At 41.6% G+C, this 18350-nt stretch overlaps 1 protein-coding gene across 4 annotated transcripts in view; it reads right to left on the bottom strand.

The window, feature by feature from the left end:
- Window positions 1-5766: 5766 nt before the first annotated feature.
- FNIP2 (folliculin interacting protein 2) overlaps window positions 5767-18350 on the bottom strand; it is a 65254-nt gene continuing 52670 nt past the window's right edge. For all 4 annotated transcript variants that reach the window (XM_054989591.1, XM_054989589.1, XM_054989590.1 and 1 more), the window contains 7 exons: window positions 18144-18290; window positions 17874-18043; window positions 14291-15500; window positions 12798-12954; window positions 11658-11858; window positions 10585-10700; window positions 5767-8642 (listed from right to left, as the gene is read on the bottom strand). In XM_054989591.1, coding sequence (XP_054845566.1) covers window positions 8564-8642; window positions 10585-10700; window positions 11658-11858; window positions 12798-12954; window positions 14291-15500; window positions 17874-18043; window positions 18144-18290 — 2080 coding nt within the window. In that variant the 3' untranslated portion in view covers window positions 5767-8563. The remainder of the gene's footprint in view (window positions 8643-10584; window positions 10701-11657; window positions 11859-12797; window positions 12955-14290; window positions 15501-17873; window positions 18044-18143; window positions 18291-18350) is intronic.

Genomic DNA, 18350 nt, shown 5'->3' with positions numbered 1-18350 from the left:
TTGGAGCAAGGGTGAATGTCTAAGTGCCTTAATTCCTATCTTAGATCTAAGGCTTTAATTTTTTTAGATGAGACACAAGTAGGTACCACCCAGCACCACATTGTGGACTGTGCAGGCAGCATAAATTCCAAGATCTGATTTAGCAATTAACATCCAATCAGATGGAAATTGGAGAATGCCTTTCAAAGGTCCAAACATGCACCAATTTAGCAAAAAGCATAACTGCTGGGGCCAGGAAGAATACGGGGGCTTAGAGACTGACTTGGCGATACACTTTCCGATTTTTGTCTTATTCAGATGCTTTCTGCAACATGGAGTTCATACTGAAGGTTAATTTAAAAGGCACTAAGTGGCTGGGGTTTGTGTGTATCACAATTTCACTTCCAAGTGCTCCTGGCATAAACTAGTTTTTGATATAAAGTAGGCTTCCTGGTTTCTTCTTTCTACAGGAACTTTCGTGCTAGTGTCAGCACGGAAGATTCCCCACCTCTCTAAGGGACCTTTGGCAGATTGTTGTAATGCTGAATACAAGAAATCCAATTTAGCTGAGATTACATTTATTTTTAAGGACTTGACAGGCTGTCTTGCATAAGCTTCCTTACACTCCCTTGACCTTGCAGAATCCCTGGCTCTGTGCAATTCACTAGTTGCAGTGCTTAGGACTAGACATGGGCAAGAACAGGAAAAAAACCCCAAACACCCTGTTCGTCGTTCATTGCCATCCACGAATGACGAACATGGACAAACATGAACTGTTCCTGGACATGTTCGTTGTTCGTGGGGGCCAGAACTCCCCTCAAACCCACTTACCTGGCCCTTTAAAGATCCCTTTAAACTATCAGCTGGCAGGCGGGGGATTCCCCCCTGCCGCCTGCCAGCTGATAGTGTAAGGGGCCCTGTCCTGGCAAAAACAGCAGTGTCTGCTGGCAGCTAGTTTGAGGGGTGACAAAAGTGACCTTCCCAATGTCCAATACCCACCAAATTTGTAGGGGACATAGTCCTTACTGTCCTCTGAAGACCCCCCAAGTTTCAGAGAGAAACTTGCACCCCAGGAAAGGCATGATCCACGGGTCCCCCCGTTGGCTGTCATTTTCTCTTCACAGTGGCAAAAACGGGACTCTCTGCTGGAAGTACTTTGAAGGGTTAAAGCCAGAAGGAGTTCAGACAGAGTTCAGTCCCTCCCTGCCTCCGGTTGCCAAGGGGATTGATTGCAGGTGCCAGACTGTTGGGCTTGATGAATGGCTGCTGAAGGCAACAAATGAGGCTTGCAACGACCACCTGTTCATTTAGGATGGGGTCTCATGAACAGCTTGTTTGAGAACAGCAGGTTAGGCTGTTTGTGCCCATGTGTACTTAGGACCATCTCACAGCATTGGGAGGGAAAAAAGAGTAAATGCCTGTAACTTTACATGTTTCCCAGGGTAGTTTGCTATAATTTTGTGTGGTACCAGAATAGGTCACAATCTTGTGCTTTGTTGGCCAATCTGCTCAGCTGCTCCCCCCTTCTCTGCACACGCACACAAAAACTATCTTGCATATTTTAGTTCCACTCTGTCACTCTTCCTTCATGTACAGAAGTGAAAATGCAATAATAACTGAAGCCTGGTTTTCCCTTCTCCCTGTTTAGTAGTTCCCCACTTTGCCTACAGTTGAAGCTCTCAAGAGAATGGAGTGGCGGAATGTATCTATTTATATGCAATCTGGTTAGAAACACACGAAACAGCATTCCATAGCATCGTGTCCTGGCTAGGAGGAGATATTGTTCCTGGTCAGATGTAGAGGAAGAGACTGGAAAATATCCCAGACAGATAGGGAGGAAGACTTTGGCTGCAAATACCAGCAGGGATTTTGGACATGTGCTGCTGTCACCTGATTCTGGCATTCACTTCCTGTGGTTTTAGGCAATGCGGAACAAGAAACTTCTGGTAGTTAATCCTTTCCTTCTTTGCTTTAAGTAGCCACATAAAGCCAACCGGAGGATACAGGCTGGAGGATAACGACATCTATTCCAGATCAAAGAAAGTAAGTTTGTTATAGGCAAAAAGAGAAAATGTGAGTGGAATTCGAATTAAGTTCAATACTAACTGGGGAGATAGTTGACTGAGGCGACTCACCAAGAGAAACAAAAGCAGAAGCGTATCAGACTAGCTAAATGCATTTCCCAACATAAACACCTTGTGAGTTGTGACTAGGGGCCAGCCTTCTAACTTCTGCGAGTGAGAGCCAGGGGCCAGCCTTCCACCAGTGTGGACAGAAAAACAACCAAGAGCCAATGGTTGAGTGTCATTTTAATTGATTATTTGAATTCAAGAATCCAATTATTCCACTGGTTTACTTCCTGCAAGAAACTGGGGCAGGGAGGGGGAATCATTCCTTCACCAAAGATCGGTGGGATCCCATGTCTGAGTCTAAGGCTATTGTGGACCATTAGCAGGTTGCTCCTGCTAGCTGGCCAAGGCTATTACTATTGTGTTCAGTCAGCATTTGAGCATGTTTTCCTCTTTCTTGGATGGCCCACCCAATTACCCAATTAAGCAATCTGGTCAGGTGCAGCAGCCTCATGGAATTTTATGTGACACAAACCGTTCCATTTTTGACAGAGGAGAGAGAACTTAAGAGTGGGGGAAAGACCACCACCGTAGAGAGATACTAAGATTGGTTATCAAAGCATTGCTGTTTTGGTTGGGCCAAGTCTGTAGCTTATGCTAAAGAACCTCTTTTGCAGGTTCACAATACATCTCCAAGTTAGAGGACTCAAGGTAGTGGGAGTTGGAAAGGGCCCTTCTCTGCCTGAGACCTGGAGAGCTATGGACAACCAGAGTAGACAATACTAAGGTAGAGGGTCCAAGGATTTGACATGGTATAAGGCAGCTTCATATGTTCATAGGGTTTTGTATCTTTCAGTATAGAAAACAATCAAGTTTGCAAAATAGTTTGATAACATCTGTAATTACAGACTTTTGTGAGTGGTCATGTGGCCCCTTAAACAAATTTCTAATAGCAAGCTTTCACGGACTCTAGTCCCCTTCATCAGATAAAGTTAAACTTATTATGCACCAGTTTCTGAGGGCAGAAGAGGATGGAGGAAGCCATTTTGTTTGATTTGTTCTCCTTGCTGTACCCCCACCCAATGCCGTGTGGCAATTTGTCCATGTGAGTCCCTTGACCCTGCAGCATCTCGTGTTCTGGGGTTAGAGGGGGCTGCTGGGAGAAAAGCAAGAAAAGCGGCATTAGAATGTGCCTTCTATTCATGGCTCATAGGATCTAAGGTGATACCAGACTGTAATTTTTTGTAAGACAAAACCACCACTGCCAGAGCTTTTCAGTTCAGTGATCATTTGGTGCATGGACAATATATACAGCACACGGAGAGATATGTTAAAGATTGCTTTAAAACGAGTTTGCAAAAAGAAGTAATTAATAAAAACCCTGCTGAACATATGCCACCCAGATCCAATGATGTCACCATGTAGGTATCCAAATGAGCATAACATGAAGCCACCACAATTTATTCGGGTCACAATACTGGAGTACTGGATGCATTCTGGAGTACTGGATTGTACTACTTGTGACTGCAGCCAAAGATGGTGTACTTGACAGCTCTCACAAAAATAGTTCCCTGCAGATATAAAACTAGTATGACAGAGAACAGCCTAAACTTGAATCCATTTTCCTGATGTCTAGATTTTTCACAAGCGCAGGAGGCCATTTGATGTGGAGTAAAATTTAAATATGCAACTTCCCTCCTGTAGTTAGAAGTACTGTACAGTTTAGGAAGGGCTGTGCCATGTAACGTTTTTGAACTGCCATGCCCCATTCCCCGGCCAACCTAGGCGGTATTATAGCTGGACCTGTAGCTTTTTTATAGTAGCCTTCGTATGGCTGATGACACCTAACGTTGGGAAATCAGACTGTTAGATTTGACTCTAATTTTATGATGTTTTAAAACGTTTGTTGTTGTTATCTGCTCTGAGCCTATTTGCATAGAGAACAGGATATAAATAAAATAAAATGAAATAAACATGTAGCTTGGCTCAGTCTCTGCTATGCAGGTTAACACCCAACACCAGATTGCCAAACAACATTGTGTTCTCAGGAGATATCATGTGCATGTAGAATACTTTACAATAATCCAATATAGGTTACACAGAGCAATAGATCAGTTTCACTAGGTCAGCAGAGTCAAGAAGGGAGGACAATTTATGCTTTAATGGAGATAAAAGGCACTCCTAGCAATAGTGCCAACTTACTCTATTAAGAGGAAGGCTGGATCCTAAGTGTTTCATTCATTCTGACATAAATTGCCTTTCCTTCCAAACTTTTATCAATCTCCCCAAGAACTTTAGTCTTCCTTATTAACATCACCTCTGTCTTGCCTGAACTCAAATTCTATTTGTTCACACATCAAGGTATTCATTTAGAACAGAGACTGCTGTAATTGGAGGCTTAGTAAAAGAAGTGTACAGCTGAGTATCACTGAGGTACTCAGGATACACAACACCAAAGGTACTGATGAGCTTGTTCAAAGGACTTACAGATGTTAAACAATGTAGAAAAAGGTACGGAATAGAGATGGGCAAACCAAAACACGAACCAAAATTCATGACAAACCAAGTTCGTTTGTGGTTTGTGAACCAGCAGGTTGTCAGATCCCATTTCTGACAAACCGCCACAAACGTTAGGCTGGTTTGTTTTTCAGTTCATCACTGCAGACAGCCTGGCACCGATCAATCAGTTTCCTAGGCAACAGGGGATGGACTTCCTACAGACCTTCTGCTGGCTCAGAAGTGACATTTTCATGAACCAAAACGAACTGATTCATGAACCGGGGCAGGTTTGTGAAAGTTCGGGGTTTGTGAAACATGACAAACCACAAGGTTCGTTTTTTTCTGGTTCGTGCCCATCTCTAGTATGTAATGTTGAGCAACACCGTAATTTGGATCTAGCAAGCTTTTCTGCTCAATCACAATTCTGTTTTTTATTACATGGCTTGTGTCCATTCAGGTCCCAAGATTTGCTGAATAGCCTGTTTGGTGGTCCAATGATATCTTTGCCCTCCATTTTTCACCAACGGAACTGCAGGTTGGATCCAACCCCTTATTTCAATTGCAATGCTGATTCAGAACTCCTAAACTTTCGGACAGTTGCCTGTTAGAAACGCAAAACAACTGGAGAACAATTCAGAAGCTCCCAAGTTTTTCTAGAACATCTAATACAACAACGTGATCTACTCAATCAGAGGACACAGTCAACCCCTACAAAATCAATAAAGCAATTACCCCAGCACAGTAAATGCAAATCACTCAGAGCTACTAATGTAGTCTCCATCCAATTACCAGGATGAAAGCCAGATTAAAAAGCACCAAGAGAGGAGCTAAAAACCTAGATGAACTGCAAGTGAAGCTCCTCTGGCAGAACTGATCTTCCTCCCCTTCTGTAGACTCCTGGGGCACCCTTTGTTACAATGTGGGATGCACCTGGAGGGGGGAAATCCATAGAAACTAGACCCATCTTTTGCTTCTGAAGGAGCTAACTTTGAGTTCAATCACATGCACAACCTCACATAATGACATTCCATGGTATTTTCTTCTTGTGTTTGTAGAACATTCATCTTGAATGTTGTTATTCCCTTTTCATATCAAATGTAAAATGGTCAGTGAAATGAACCTGTGTTTTAAAATAGGGAGAAACCTTTTTTGGCAACTATATCACTTTTCAAATGACTATCAGCCAACATACAGCAATATGACAGACTCAGAATCCCATTCAATGATGAATTCATAAAATTTATTGCACCAATGCCACAAAGAAATTGACACAAATGATACTGTTCATTAAGAGCTCCAAGTAAGAGGTTTCCACAGGTTTGACACAGGTACTCATTCAAACACACACTATTCATCATTCCTCTCTGAAAAAAAAAGCTGCAGTAAGATGCACATTTTCCCCTGGGATAGTTTACATGTTATTTCCTCCAAGCCAGGTAATATGGTCCATTGTCACAGCTTATGAAACAATTACAACACTATAAAATGCAGCTTCTCTTTAAAGGAGTGGACACCTCATTCTACCACAGTAGCTATCAGTTGGTTGGGAAATGGAAATATTTGATGGGGAAAAAGGGGAGGACAGGCCTTCTAGAATGATGGTCACTATTTCATATCTATCTTTAAGAATGCTAGACAGCAAACTCTAATCTTTTGATTCATTAAAATATCACACATTGTAGAAATTCATTTAGCTAAACCATCAACCACCAGTATCTTCTTCCCTCCTGCCTGTGTTTATGAGTACTTAAAATTATTTTGGAAAAAATCCACTCATGTTTTAAATTGCAAACCATGGTCCATGGAAATTTGCCTCCACTTAGAAATACTGTTAAAATGCCAAGTAAAAACACAATAAAATCTTTGGAATTGTGGAGATTTAAGAAAAGCTTTCCTCTCATCGTTAGTTTCAGTGTTTCTCATGTACATTCAACATCACTTTTAAACCGTTTGATAATACCAAAATCTAAACTATGCCAAATAAAGGTTGCCCACTGGTACAGTTTTTGCTCTGTTAATGCTACAGCACAATGATGCAGAGAATTCAACAGGTGCACAAACTTGAAGTAGCCACCTACTGGAACATTATCCTGTCAAATGAGGTAGTATTTTTGGCGGGAAGAATGTTTTATTTTTCTGGAATACAGGATAAAGCTACTCGGTGATCCAATTCTCATGTAGGGTCATCTCTCAGAATGTAAATTTTGAAGAACAATCTGTAATTAAGCATTTATTCTTAACTACAGGAAACATTTATGAGAAAGACATGCCCTCACAAAATGTGTTTAAGGTAATAAAATTGAAGACTGCTAAGATATTTCATCCTTTGATCTCAATATGAGAAAACAGCATGTATTTTAAAGCCTGCGTGGACCTTTCTGCAAAAACGGAGCCTTCTTCAGCTTAAAACAATGAAGTCTGAGTGAAATTGATTTTTGAAGCTAATTTGTGACAAGAAGAATTGCAGGGCACAGAGGAGAACAATGCTGCTATGGCTACATAAACGTCATCTATAACAGGGATGCCAGAACTGGGGTCTGCATGATTAAGTACTGTCACAAATATAACAGAAGAATGAAGGAGCAAGGAGACAAAATAGAAAATTTTGAGGAGCATCAAACAAAAAAGTGTTACAATAGTAAATTGGTATTTAGAAGACATGGCATCAATTTGCTGGCACCACTTCAGTGTGGTTGCCATATATGACTTTTCTACTTCCATGTTACATTTTCATTCTCACAAACAGATAGCACTGAGACAACTGAACAATTTAAGCACTGAGCTGGTAGAGGGTTTTTCAAAAGAGGCTTTTGCTCTTCTTCATTCTAGTAACTTGCATCCTTGATATTAAAAGGCTTGCATTTATACCAAACCTCCTAAAAGTAAAAACCTTATGCTTGAGACACAAGACTCATGCAGATGCATGATAGTATAGAAAATGAGGTGGATATGATTAATTTCTAATTTAATTCTGAAAGGGAAACTTCCGATGAAAACATACAAGATTGGAAGGCACTGAGAGGTTAGTGCAAAACATTCTGTGGGATCGCTTTGAATACTTAGTCGTAATGAACTGCTGCTGCCACTGTTACTATGGCCACCCCCCAATACCCTTGCTGGGGTTTTGTCTGCACATTCCATTCATTCACTTAACAAGCTGCTCCTGCTTAAAGTGCAGCTAAAGAGTGATCTCCTATTCACAGGGCAATGAAGCAGTTATGCTTTCAAATAAATTTGCCAGGATTTACGCCATGTTTATCAAATCGGTTCTTCTGTTTCAAACCCATTTTTCAGTTGCTTAAAAAAAGAAAGGCAGATGCTTGACCTACATTTTAATAAGAACAGGAAACCGAAATTTGCATCAAGACAAGTCAGCCACGGAAATTATGCCAGGCTCCAGAAACATCCCCGACTCATCCAAAACTGATGCAGTGTACATTCAGCATGTGCTTCTCTAGCAACACCATCAAATACAGTTTCAGTTCTATCCATTTCTCTTGTCTCTTTTAGGAACCAGCCAACTGCATGCCCAGTTAGTTACTCCAAATGCTGAATCTCTCAATCCAAGGAAGGCCAGTAGCAGAGCACAAAAACACATGCATGCGTACATGCTCTAAATCATCATGTCTCATCCAAAGAGAGCACAGGAATGCTTAAGGATACAATTGCTTACAGCTTCCCATTTGAAAAATTTCAGAAGAACAAGACACTGACAAGTGCAATAGTAGGAAAACCATACTTGGATAGTTCTGTTGATAGTTGTGTTTCAGTAGTGTTTAATCCTTTTGTCCATTAAAATACAAAGATGCACTCTGGATTAGCTTACTTCACAAAGAATATAAAAACCCTGAATGTCTTTTACATAATGTAAACTGAAATCCCACTGATAAGCATCCAGACAAAATGCAGAAATGGATAAGTGACAGAATGCAATGCCGCCCTCCATTTGCCACCTCTTCAAGCTTGGCATCTGTCCTGCGCCCCACGTCCTTTCACTTTGCTGGGGGAACTTTTCCTTAGAGGAGTATTTGAGCAACATACGGAGAATGAGTACTTGCTATAGCTGCCAGCAGAGGCAAGTCGTTGGATTCAATCCTAGAAATAAAATTTATATAGAGAATTTTCAATATGCAGATAACAGCAAAGCTTTAGAAGTATCAGCCTGGAAGAGTTTCCACTAAAGCAAGACGGAGGAGGTCTGTGATGAAATCGAACTTTCAGAGAGGTCACAGAAACTCTCAGCTTAAAGAATAGATATGGGGGCCTCTGAAGCTATGTATGCCTTAATTCCTCTTTGACTGTTCTATTTCCTCTGTGCTTGCATGATTAAACAGAAGGAAATGCATTGACTTATTATGTGATTCCACCACATCCTCTATGATGGTTTCTTTTCCTGTTTGAAATTACCAGAGTCAAGGACAACAAGAAAGGGGAGAAAAGGGAGAAAAAACAACAACCCTGCAGAAAAGGGGTAACCAAGGAGGTTGGAACAAAAAAGTAATAATTAGGTATACAAATATTTAAAATACCAGTATACAATTTAATTTCAACAAAGTGCATCAGTTTGATTAAAAACATCAGTGTGTTTCAATGTATGTGTACCATACCCTTATATATCTACATAATAAAATTACACATATATAGGTATATCAGTACATTTTTTCTCCATATATGCAGAACCAGAACTAGATGCATGTCAGACCAAGAGCCTTCAGTGGTATGATATCTCATACACAGCATCCACCCATATAGCTAATAAATCAAAAATACACGACCCAGCACAAAATAGATTTAAAATGGGAAAAACAAACAAAAAGTTCGTAATAATTATCTAGGTATTTTGTGGGAAACAAAACTAATTAAAAATGTAAAATTCATATGCTTATAATAAATAAAATTACTCAAACAACAATGTTGTATTAAACAGAATGGAGTAAATTTGTTCAAATCCTCCCACAGAACAGCTTAAGATGCAATATGGGCATGGGCAATACATCCAGAATAAAGTATTTCTTTTGCCCATGGAGGGCATGTAGATACCAGGGTTATACCTCTATGAGCTGATGCCATCTTTTTTCTGGTGCTCTTTATTATGTCGCAATTCTTACCATTGCATCATGTTCCCTTCCCCCCCTTCACAGTTTATAGAAGGGTTGTGTAGGTGTGATGCTGTTTCATTTCTGGTCATTGCTCAGCGCTCTATCTTGGATTTGTACACTTCTGACCTGGCTTGAGGAGGTAAATATTGCATTGTTTTCAATTAGATGTATTTCTTCAAAACAGATTTTTGATTTGGATTGATTTGACACTATTTTCCACGTGCCTTTTAGATCTCTGGGCAAACGAACGACCGTAACCTGAATGTATTGTCCATATTGCATCTTAAGCTGTTCTGGGGGAGGATCTGAAAGAATTTACTCCACACTGTTTTATATAATATCCTTGTGTGAGTGACTCATAAAAGCTCATCCCCTACTACAAATTTTGTTAGTCTTATAGGGGCTACTGGACTCTTGCTCTTTTCTACTGCTACAGACAGACTAACATGGCTATCCATTTTAGTCAAAAAGGTAAGTTATTGCTCTACAGGCAGGGCTGAAAATACATCTGCCCATACCGAGTTGCTCAGATTCAGTGTTCTAAAAGCAGCAAATATGATTTCATCAAGAGTACAGTACTCATCCAGGATTATGGCAACATTTTACTTTCTGAATCTGAGAGCCTCTACTCTCATCTCCTCCAGCCAGAACCATCTGACGTTGACTCCCCTACCCCATTCCACATTTTTAGACCCTGAAGTGGCCAGATTGAAATAAAAAGGTGAATCTGTTTCAGAGAGTGAAAAGGGACTAAGATATTGTTCTATTTTCATCACATTTAACTGCTCAGTTTGATTTCCAGATGGCTCAGTGGTACATCCACACATTCACAGAAACCTGGCAATGAAAAAACATTCTGAATATTTTGAGTGTCTGATAGGCTGAAAATACCTCAAAGTATAAGTAGTTTAAAAGCAGTTCCAGCAAGAACAACTCACCCCAATACTACTCCAAGCTCCTTCACATGAACTCTTGTATGACCTCGCAAATATTTTGACAGCATTGTGCTTTTGAGGTACATTTCCTGCAGCCGATCCTCAAGATGCATTATACACTATAGAGGGGAAACATCACAACGGTTCATATCTAGTAGACCACCCCACACAACAGATCTGCCAACCGGGCTGTGCTCAGAGTACCATTAGCGAGGAGCAGGGCCTTTTTAGTATTTGGCCCTATTCTGTACAAGGCCCTCCCCTCAAGACATATAAGTAGCCTTGACATTTACTTACTTTAGGATGCAGACCAGAATGTTTTTATTTCTCTAAGCTTTTCAGAAAATGAGCTTTCGGATTCTCATAACTTAACTAATTTGGAGAATTGTCCTGCTGCTTTTAAGATTGGTTTTTCTTTTAATACTTAACCGTATAGCTTTGCTTGACTGTTTTTAATTTTGTCACATTAATCCACCTCAGAAATTAATGCTGAAAGGAGGTAAACATATTTAGCACATAAATATTATTATCCATGTAATAATGCATAATTATAATTTATGTAATATTATATTATTATTATTTATTAAGATACTTACAGGAGGCCTAAAAAGATCATTGTTAAAGATAAAACCCAAAGCCCCATTAACAATCAAATGGAGGTCTTGCCCATTTGTAGGGAAGCAGCCTCTCAATGCCGGTGCTTGGACTGACCAATCGTGCCAGAGGACCCACCGAAATGTACCGGGGAGAGGGGAGGAGCCAGAGCAACTCTCATCTTTTTAGGCTTGGCGATTACAGGGAATAAAGCCAGTAACCACGGCTTGTCAGGGCAGAGGGAAAAGACTGCAGGCACAAAGGGAGACCATTAATTCTCCCCTACAGCCGCTACATAAGAGACTTTTAGTGGTCAGTTCAGTCAAGTTGGCAGAAAGGTGGTGGTATCTAGTAAGCTGACCTGCTGCTGCTGCTGTAGAGAATGAGCGCAGTGGTACATACAGTTTGAAACTTGTCACCCTTCACGTCTTCCCTGCTAATCAATACCAACTGCATGCACTTATTTGTAAATGAGAACTTACAAAGTCAGCAGGAAGGTTAAGTTTGTAAAGCTGTAAAATAGATTGCAGCAAAGAAGACACTTGGCTGGAGACCAGAACGTCTTTGCCTAGCTTCATGTTGTCCATCGTTTTTCTCTGGCTTGTGGCCACCTGCACTGTCCATTTATCAGTATCAGCAATAATGCAAACAGCTTCTGCGATGGGCTCGTCTAGCACTGGATGCTGTAACAGGCACAAAACACACCCAAAGAAGCTGGAATGGGGCATCTTCAGGCCATTTTTATGCGAATTACTTGATCAGTATACAAGTATAAAATGAAGGCATTTTGCATTCAACGTAACTTCAATGTTATAAATCAAACGTTCCACTTAAATCCAATGATTGTTAGCAGGGGTCATTTCACAGAAAAAGAGCGGAAGGAACTCATTAGCATAACTCATTAGCATATGCCACGTCCCTTGCCATCACCGGAAGTGTGTCATTAGCATAACCGATTTGCATATGCCACACCCCCTGACATCACCTATCCTGACTGTTTTGGACCCAATCCTGGCCATTCAGGGCTGAAATTGGGCCCAAAATGGCAAAAGGGGGCTGAAAATGGCCGAAAAGGGGTCCAAAATGGTCAGGATTGGGCCGCTGCTAAGCAGGAGAGTGATCCACCACTGTCAGAGGCCCGATCTGTGCTGTTTTGGCCCTAATCCAGGCCAAAACGGGCCCAAAATGGCTGAGAGTCAGGTGGGTAGGGCCACCTGTCATGTGACCTCTTTGGGGAACTGCCAGAACTGCGTTCCTGCGCGTTCCCCCTCAAAATGAGCCCTGATTGTTAGGTCTGTGGCTTCTACCTGAAGAAGTTTGCGACCGGTAGGATCTTCCCTCCTTACAGAATAGGCCGAAGGCCCACTGAAAGGACCAGTTTGGGTGACCTTTATCAAGCCAACTTACTTCTGTTCACAAATATTGAATTACTGATAGTCTTTTCACACAAATATCCACTTCCAGAAATGGAGTCTACAGACGCCACAGAACAAAAACAGCAAAGAAAAACTGGAAGAACTCTGTTGCTACTTCTGCCCAACAGGCTCTCCCTAACGCTTCCGCTTTTGGCACGACCTGCATACAGAAAGAGGCTTCTGGCTGGAAAGTGGACACAGACTTACATTTACTGAATGACACAAGTCAGCTGGTAAACAAAGCTTGAGTTGCTCGTCGTTACTTATTCCATGTAATACAAGATCAGGCATATAGGAAGCACAATAGCCCCCCAAAAGCGATCGTCCAAAATGTTTCACACTTTGACTGCTGATGGTGTGGGATCTGAAACATACAAATGGGTGGTTCACTGCATACAAGAAACTTACCATCGTTTCAGACCTCTGTCCGTGTGTTGCAAAAGTCAAGCAAGCTGAATTAATATTGTTAACAGCTTATCATCATTTGAAGGGATTTGAACTACCAGGCCTTCCTTGCCAGCCAAGATGATGGTCCAAAGTCTAGGGTGGTGGTGAATAACGTACCCTCATTCTCAGCATGCAAGTTACTGACATGGTCTTTGCTTTTGCATTGTTTTTAGGTCCAAGAAAGTTAACTACAATCTCTGCATATTTTGAATACACCTGAATTTATCTGATAAAGAGAGGGACTCTTCAATGGAGGAAAGCGACCGTGGAGGAGATTGTTCTTATGGTGTTCACTCTAGCACTTATATTACTCAGTTAGACTTCGGTCAACTCTTTACCTAGGGCAGTGTCTGAAATTAATCTCTTGTATTAACGAAAGTGCCACCTCTCCAGCCTTTCAAGATATCTAGGTATGTTCTCTGGTGTTGAGTGACATTTGATCAACTACTGGTCTTTGCACTTTTAATCAGACACTTCTATTTTCCCTTTTTCTTCCCTGAAAACCACTGGGACAACCAGATACCAGCTTCTCTAAATACCAGCCTGATGAAGAGTTCTGGGGAAATGAGAAACTTGCATACAGTTTTGCATTACTGTGGTTGATCTTAATAAAAGTTATTACATGGCTTTTGATTCACATTTACTCTAGGACTCTCAATTGTTTACATTGCATCTTCCAAACTGAAATGTGGGAATATTTGGAAGATGGACTTAGGTGCTGGTTTTCTCCCATCATCCTGTACGCAGTGAGCCAGAGGGCTGCCCAAGTCCATCGCAAGGCAAACCATTCCACCTTACCAGCTAGGCCATCAGCTAGCATGTAGTTATCATACTTTCAGATCTACTTTTACCCAAATCCACGGCAGCCGCAAATCCAGCTATGTTGTCTCCATTTCTGTCCTCACAGAAATATTTTGCACTGAGACATCTGTGCTCTGTAGCAGTTCTCAAAATCCACCTATTAATATAGACTGAATAACAGCAATAATTTCTGTAGCTAAGGTAACAATGTATGTAGCACAGAGACAAAAACCGAGGCGTTGTGTTCTGTTCAACTAAATTTATCTATAACTTTAAACTTAAATGGTGCAGCAGTCTGCTCTCAACCAGCTTTCACAGAATCCGAAAAGCTGGCTACATAATGAAAATGGCTGACTTGATTTGGTCTAAATTGGCCATCATTCCATTACCTTCACATTCAAATGCTGCTACAGGACGATGCAAAATTCTATGGACTGCAGAAAACATTTTACCTTGGCAAAGCAAGCTCCACTTCTGAGAGCTCCTCAGGCCTATGAGTGCTCAAGCTCTGAGGCTGTGTATCTGGGCTACATGCGCTGCTGCCTTCATCGTCACTCTCTCCCAGGGCACTGTCTGAGCTCTCGTTCCTAGGAATGTTCTCTTCCAGTCTGAAAGGATGCTTCCTTCCAGTGCCTCCACAGGGGCCAGCCACAGTAGCCGCTTGGTTAGAAACATGACCATCGGTGGAACTCTTTGCATCACCGTCAGGAGTGCCGCTTGCAAGGTTTTCACAGCAAGTACTTTTAGCTTCCCCCAGTTCTGCTGAATGCATTGCTTTGATTTTGCTGTCAGAAGGGACAGGGAGCCGACCCGATACCCGAGGAGCAGTTGGCGCTCGTGTTTTACTCACTTTCTGCCTGGAACGTGGCTTAAAGGAGAAGTCAGATTTTTCTCGTTGGGCTGTTACCCGCAATGGACTTGGCGCCAAGCATGGAGATTTGCTTTTACTCCTGAGTTTCCCCAGTGATTCACTCATCTCCTTTCTTTGGGTTTCTATATCTGACTCTGGAGAGGTGGAGCTTCCAATGTGGAAGGTAACTTTTTCCAAGTGAGAGCACCTTTGACCAACCCTCCCAGGAAACTGTGCAGAAGATGCATCGCCAAGCAGCGGCTCCGCTTCCTTGCAGTAGCTGCTGTCATTTCTTTCTATGGTTAAGTTCTCCAATTTAGCTCGCCCTCCGAATATAGCTTCTGAACTGGCCATAGTTTTCCCCTTGTTAACCCCCTCCATGTTTCCTTTAGGAGAGCCTACTTTGGACAAACAGGAATATACCTCAGAACTCTGCTCGGCACTCATCCCTTCATGCTTTTCCTTCCACCTTGCAGGCTCAATGCAGCTCTCGTGTCCCAAAGAAGAATTACTTGTATTCTTTTGAGGCAGAAGAGGAGGCACAAGGGCAGGTTCCTTTCTAACAGTGACTACTACATAATCAGATTCCTCAACATCTCCCTTTTCCAGAGCTGTGGTGATCTTACATCCATTTAGGGCATGTTCTCCTTCACTGTCTTTCCCCTTCAAAGTCAGTTGGTCATCTTGTAGCTCAGAGCACCGTAAGAAATAGGTGAGAACATAGAGTATGCGCTGAACCAAATCCTTACGTTTCCCAACCACCACAGTCCGTGTCATCCTGACAGGAGACCCTATAGCACCATACAAGTCACCTATACAAAGTAGAAGAAAAATTATGTGTTACTACTCCGAATGGTCTAAGATCACATAAAGAACAGGTGATCTGAAATCCAGCACCTACCCCTGTGGTGCTCTAGTGGTCAGGGTTCAGCACCTTCACCACCATGACCTGGGGCACATTCCTAGTGAAGGGATATGGCTCAATGGCAGAGCACATGTGACTCACACATGAGGTCTCGGATTTAATGCACAGCCTTTCCAGATACAAGATCTTGGGCAACAGGCGTTAGGAAAAGTGCTACAATACTGCTGCCAGCCACAGTAGACAATATTGATCAATATATGCCAGTGTGTTCTGACTTACTAAATTCAGCATTTTTTAATTTGTAAAAAAAGAGACATAAACAGTAATATCACTGTTGTAACAACCACGCTTACATAACAGAAAACTCAGAACATGACTCAGATAAAGTTTTGCCCTTTGAAGTCCCTCTGACTTCAATAGGAGAAATGAAAGGATGTGCTTAATTCTACCACTGAACTCGTTAGGACCTTGAGATGCTCAATTTTGGCTAGAATGTACCCATGGTGTTCCATTTATATTATGTGATCTGCTTTCTTTTTGGAAATATTCGTTCCACATTATTAGCAGAGATATATACACTTTGCGCCTTTCAGCTTTGAAAAATAAGAAGCTGAATTAATTGTGCCAAAATATATTTTGCACAATTTAGCAAAGAATGCAACTGGAGCCTTGACCTGGACCTTCTGCTCAGATCACCCTTTGGCTTTTGGTCTATTTTTCTACTGCATTGATATCCCACAAAGTATCTTCAGACAACATACATAGGACACTCAAAAATTCTCCCACCCAGGACCCCAATCAGACCCAGACTTGCTTAGCTTCCTCAAGGTTGCTGCAGCATTAAAGAGAGCCTATGGCTCAGTGGTAGAGCATCTGGCTTTGCAAGCAGAAGGTTCCAGGTTCAATTCCCAGTGCCTCCACTTCAAAGGATCAGTAACAGGTGTGAAAGACCTCTACCGAGACTCTAAAGAGTCACTGCTAGTCTGAGTAGACAATACTAACTTTGATGGACCAGTGGTCCAACTCATTTTAAGGGAGTTTCAGGTGTACTTGAGCCTTCAAGACTATACCCTTGGAATCACCCACATGGTCCTTATAGGTATGAAGCTCTTCTTCTTCAAGAAAGTCAAGTTCAGCACTGGGATGCTGACTTGATCTACCAAATGTGTCACTCTCTTTTTTCCCCTGGATTACCTGGCTATACACAGAGCTGTCAACAGAGCTCATGCTACTCATGACTGAAAGATCCACCTCTGATTTATTCAGGTACTGAACAAAATCTATTGCTTGCACAATAGATTTTGTGCCTATGGCCATCTGACCTATGGCCGCACAAAGGAATAAAAGTTAATTATGTAGCCTGCAGTCTACTCAGTAACCACTAGAGGGCACCATATACTTCACACAGTGGTATCGCCATGTGGATAACATATTGTGTAGTTTGAGGTAGGCAGCCGTGTTGGTCTGCAGTAGAAGAGCAGGATTGGAGTCTGGTGGCACCTTAGAGACCAGCAAGATTTTCAGAGTATGAGCTTTTGAGACCCAAAGCTCCTTTCTTCAGATACCGCAATGATATACAATGATAATGTATAAGTGGACTCCTGGTTACAAGATACTTCTGAGGAAAGTTCACGCTGGAAGAAATTTTGTTAGTCTTTAAGGTGTCACTGGATTTTTAAAAATATTTTTGCAAGATGCAATTCTTTGAGCTTTAAACAGCTCTTCAGCAAGCATGTACCTGGATTCTTCTGAATAGATTTTAATAGGTGCCGTACTGATATTCCCAAATGGGAGTCCATAAACCCACTCAGTATTATCCAAGCTCATGGGTGTTCTTCCAAGTAGCTCTTGAATTGTTTGGAATGTAGTATATTATCATGTATCCAGAAATTTTATATGGGTTTGTCTTATTGCATACTATTGGAAAGTATTTTAAATGTGGTTCTCTATCCTGTGCAGCAATGCACAAGCGGAAACATGAGCAGACTTAGCACAGTTCCACTTGTACAAGGTCCTGTACAACACTAAGTACTTGCCTTCCTATATATTATAGTGCTCAGAAATTGGTTACACAAGATCTTGTGCAAGCAGAAATGCAAACAGGGCTACAATGAGTCTGACTTAGTGCACATGGCTATTTCTCACATTTTTGTTCATGCAAGAGCTCTAGAACAAGTAGAAATTTTGCACTGGACCCAACCCAATGTATCTAAACACTTCTTGTATGTACACGCGCTAACATATTTTATGGATTAAAGAAATCTGAAGTTATCCAGATTGGGTTTTTTAAAAAAATCTGGTGTGAAAGTTTCTCACTGACCAAGCTGTGCCCAAAGTGGGTTGTAAGGATGTGACTTTCCCAGCATGTTCACCGACGGAGAAGCCCGTTTCACAGAGAAGGCTCTGACGGCGAGATGGTCAACCGGCATCACCGTAGGGACCCAGGCCAGATGATAAGTCAGCACAGCTGTTAATAAAGCAGCTATGAACCTATGGAGAAGAGAGTCACAAACAAAATAAGGAGCACGACGGTATAGTTGCCATTTCCAAACAAAATTGGTGGAGCAAAGCAGGAGGAAACGTGACTTACTGGTTTTTGCTGGTCTGTTCTATCAGAGTAGTGAATTCCTTAAGGAAGTGCTGGCACAACTGGTTCTTTTCTGAAGCACCAGACATCATCGTGAGCCACACAGGTTCTGCAATCCTTGGAACTGAATACAAGTTCCAGACTGTCACTCTGCCAAAAGAGAAGAGCCCAAGAACAAAGCTGTTGATTAAAAAGTACTCATAATTTAAA

Source organism: Eublepharis macularius, chromosome 10, assembly GCF_028583425.1.
Source record: "Eublepharis macularius isolate TG4126 chromosome 10, MPM_Emac_v1.0, whole genome shotgun sequence".
Lineage (NCBI taxonomy): Eukaryota > Metazoa > Chordata > Lepidosauria > Squamata > Eublepharidae > Eublepharis > Eublepharis macularius.
The sequence above is the reverse complement of the archived record's forward strand: the minus strand, read 5'-3'. Positions and strand labels throughout refer to the sequence as shown.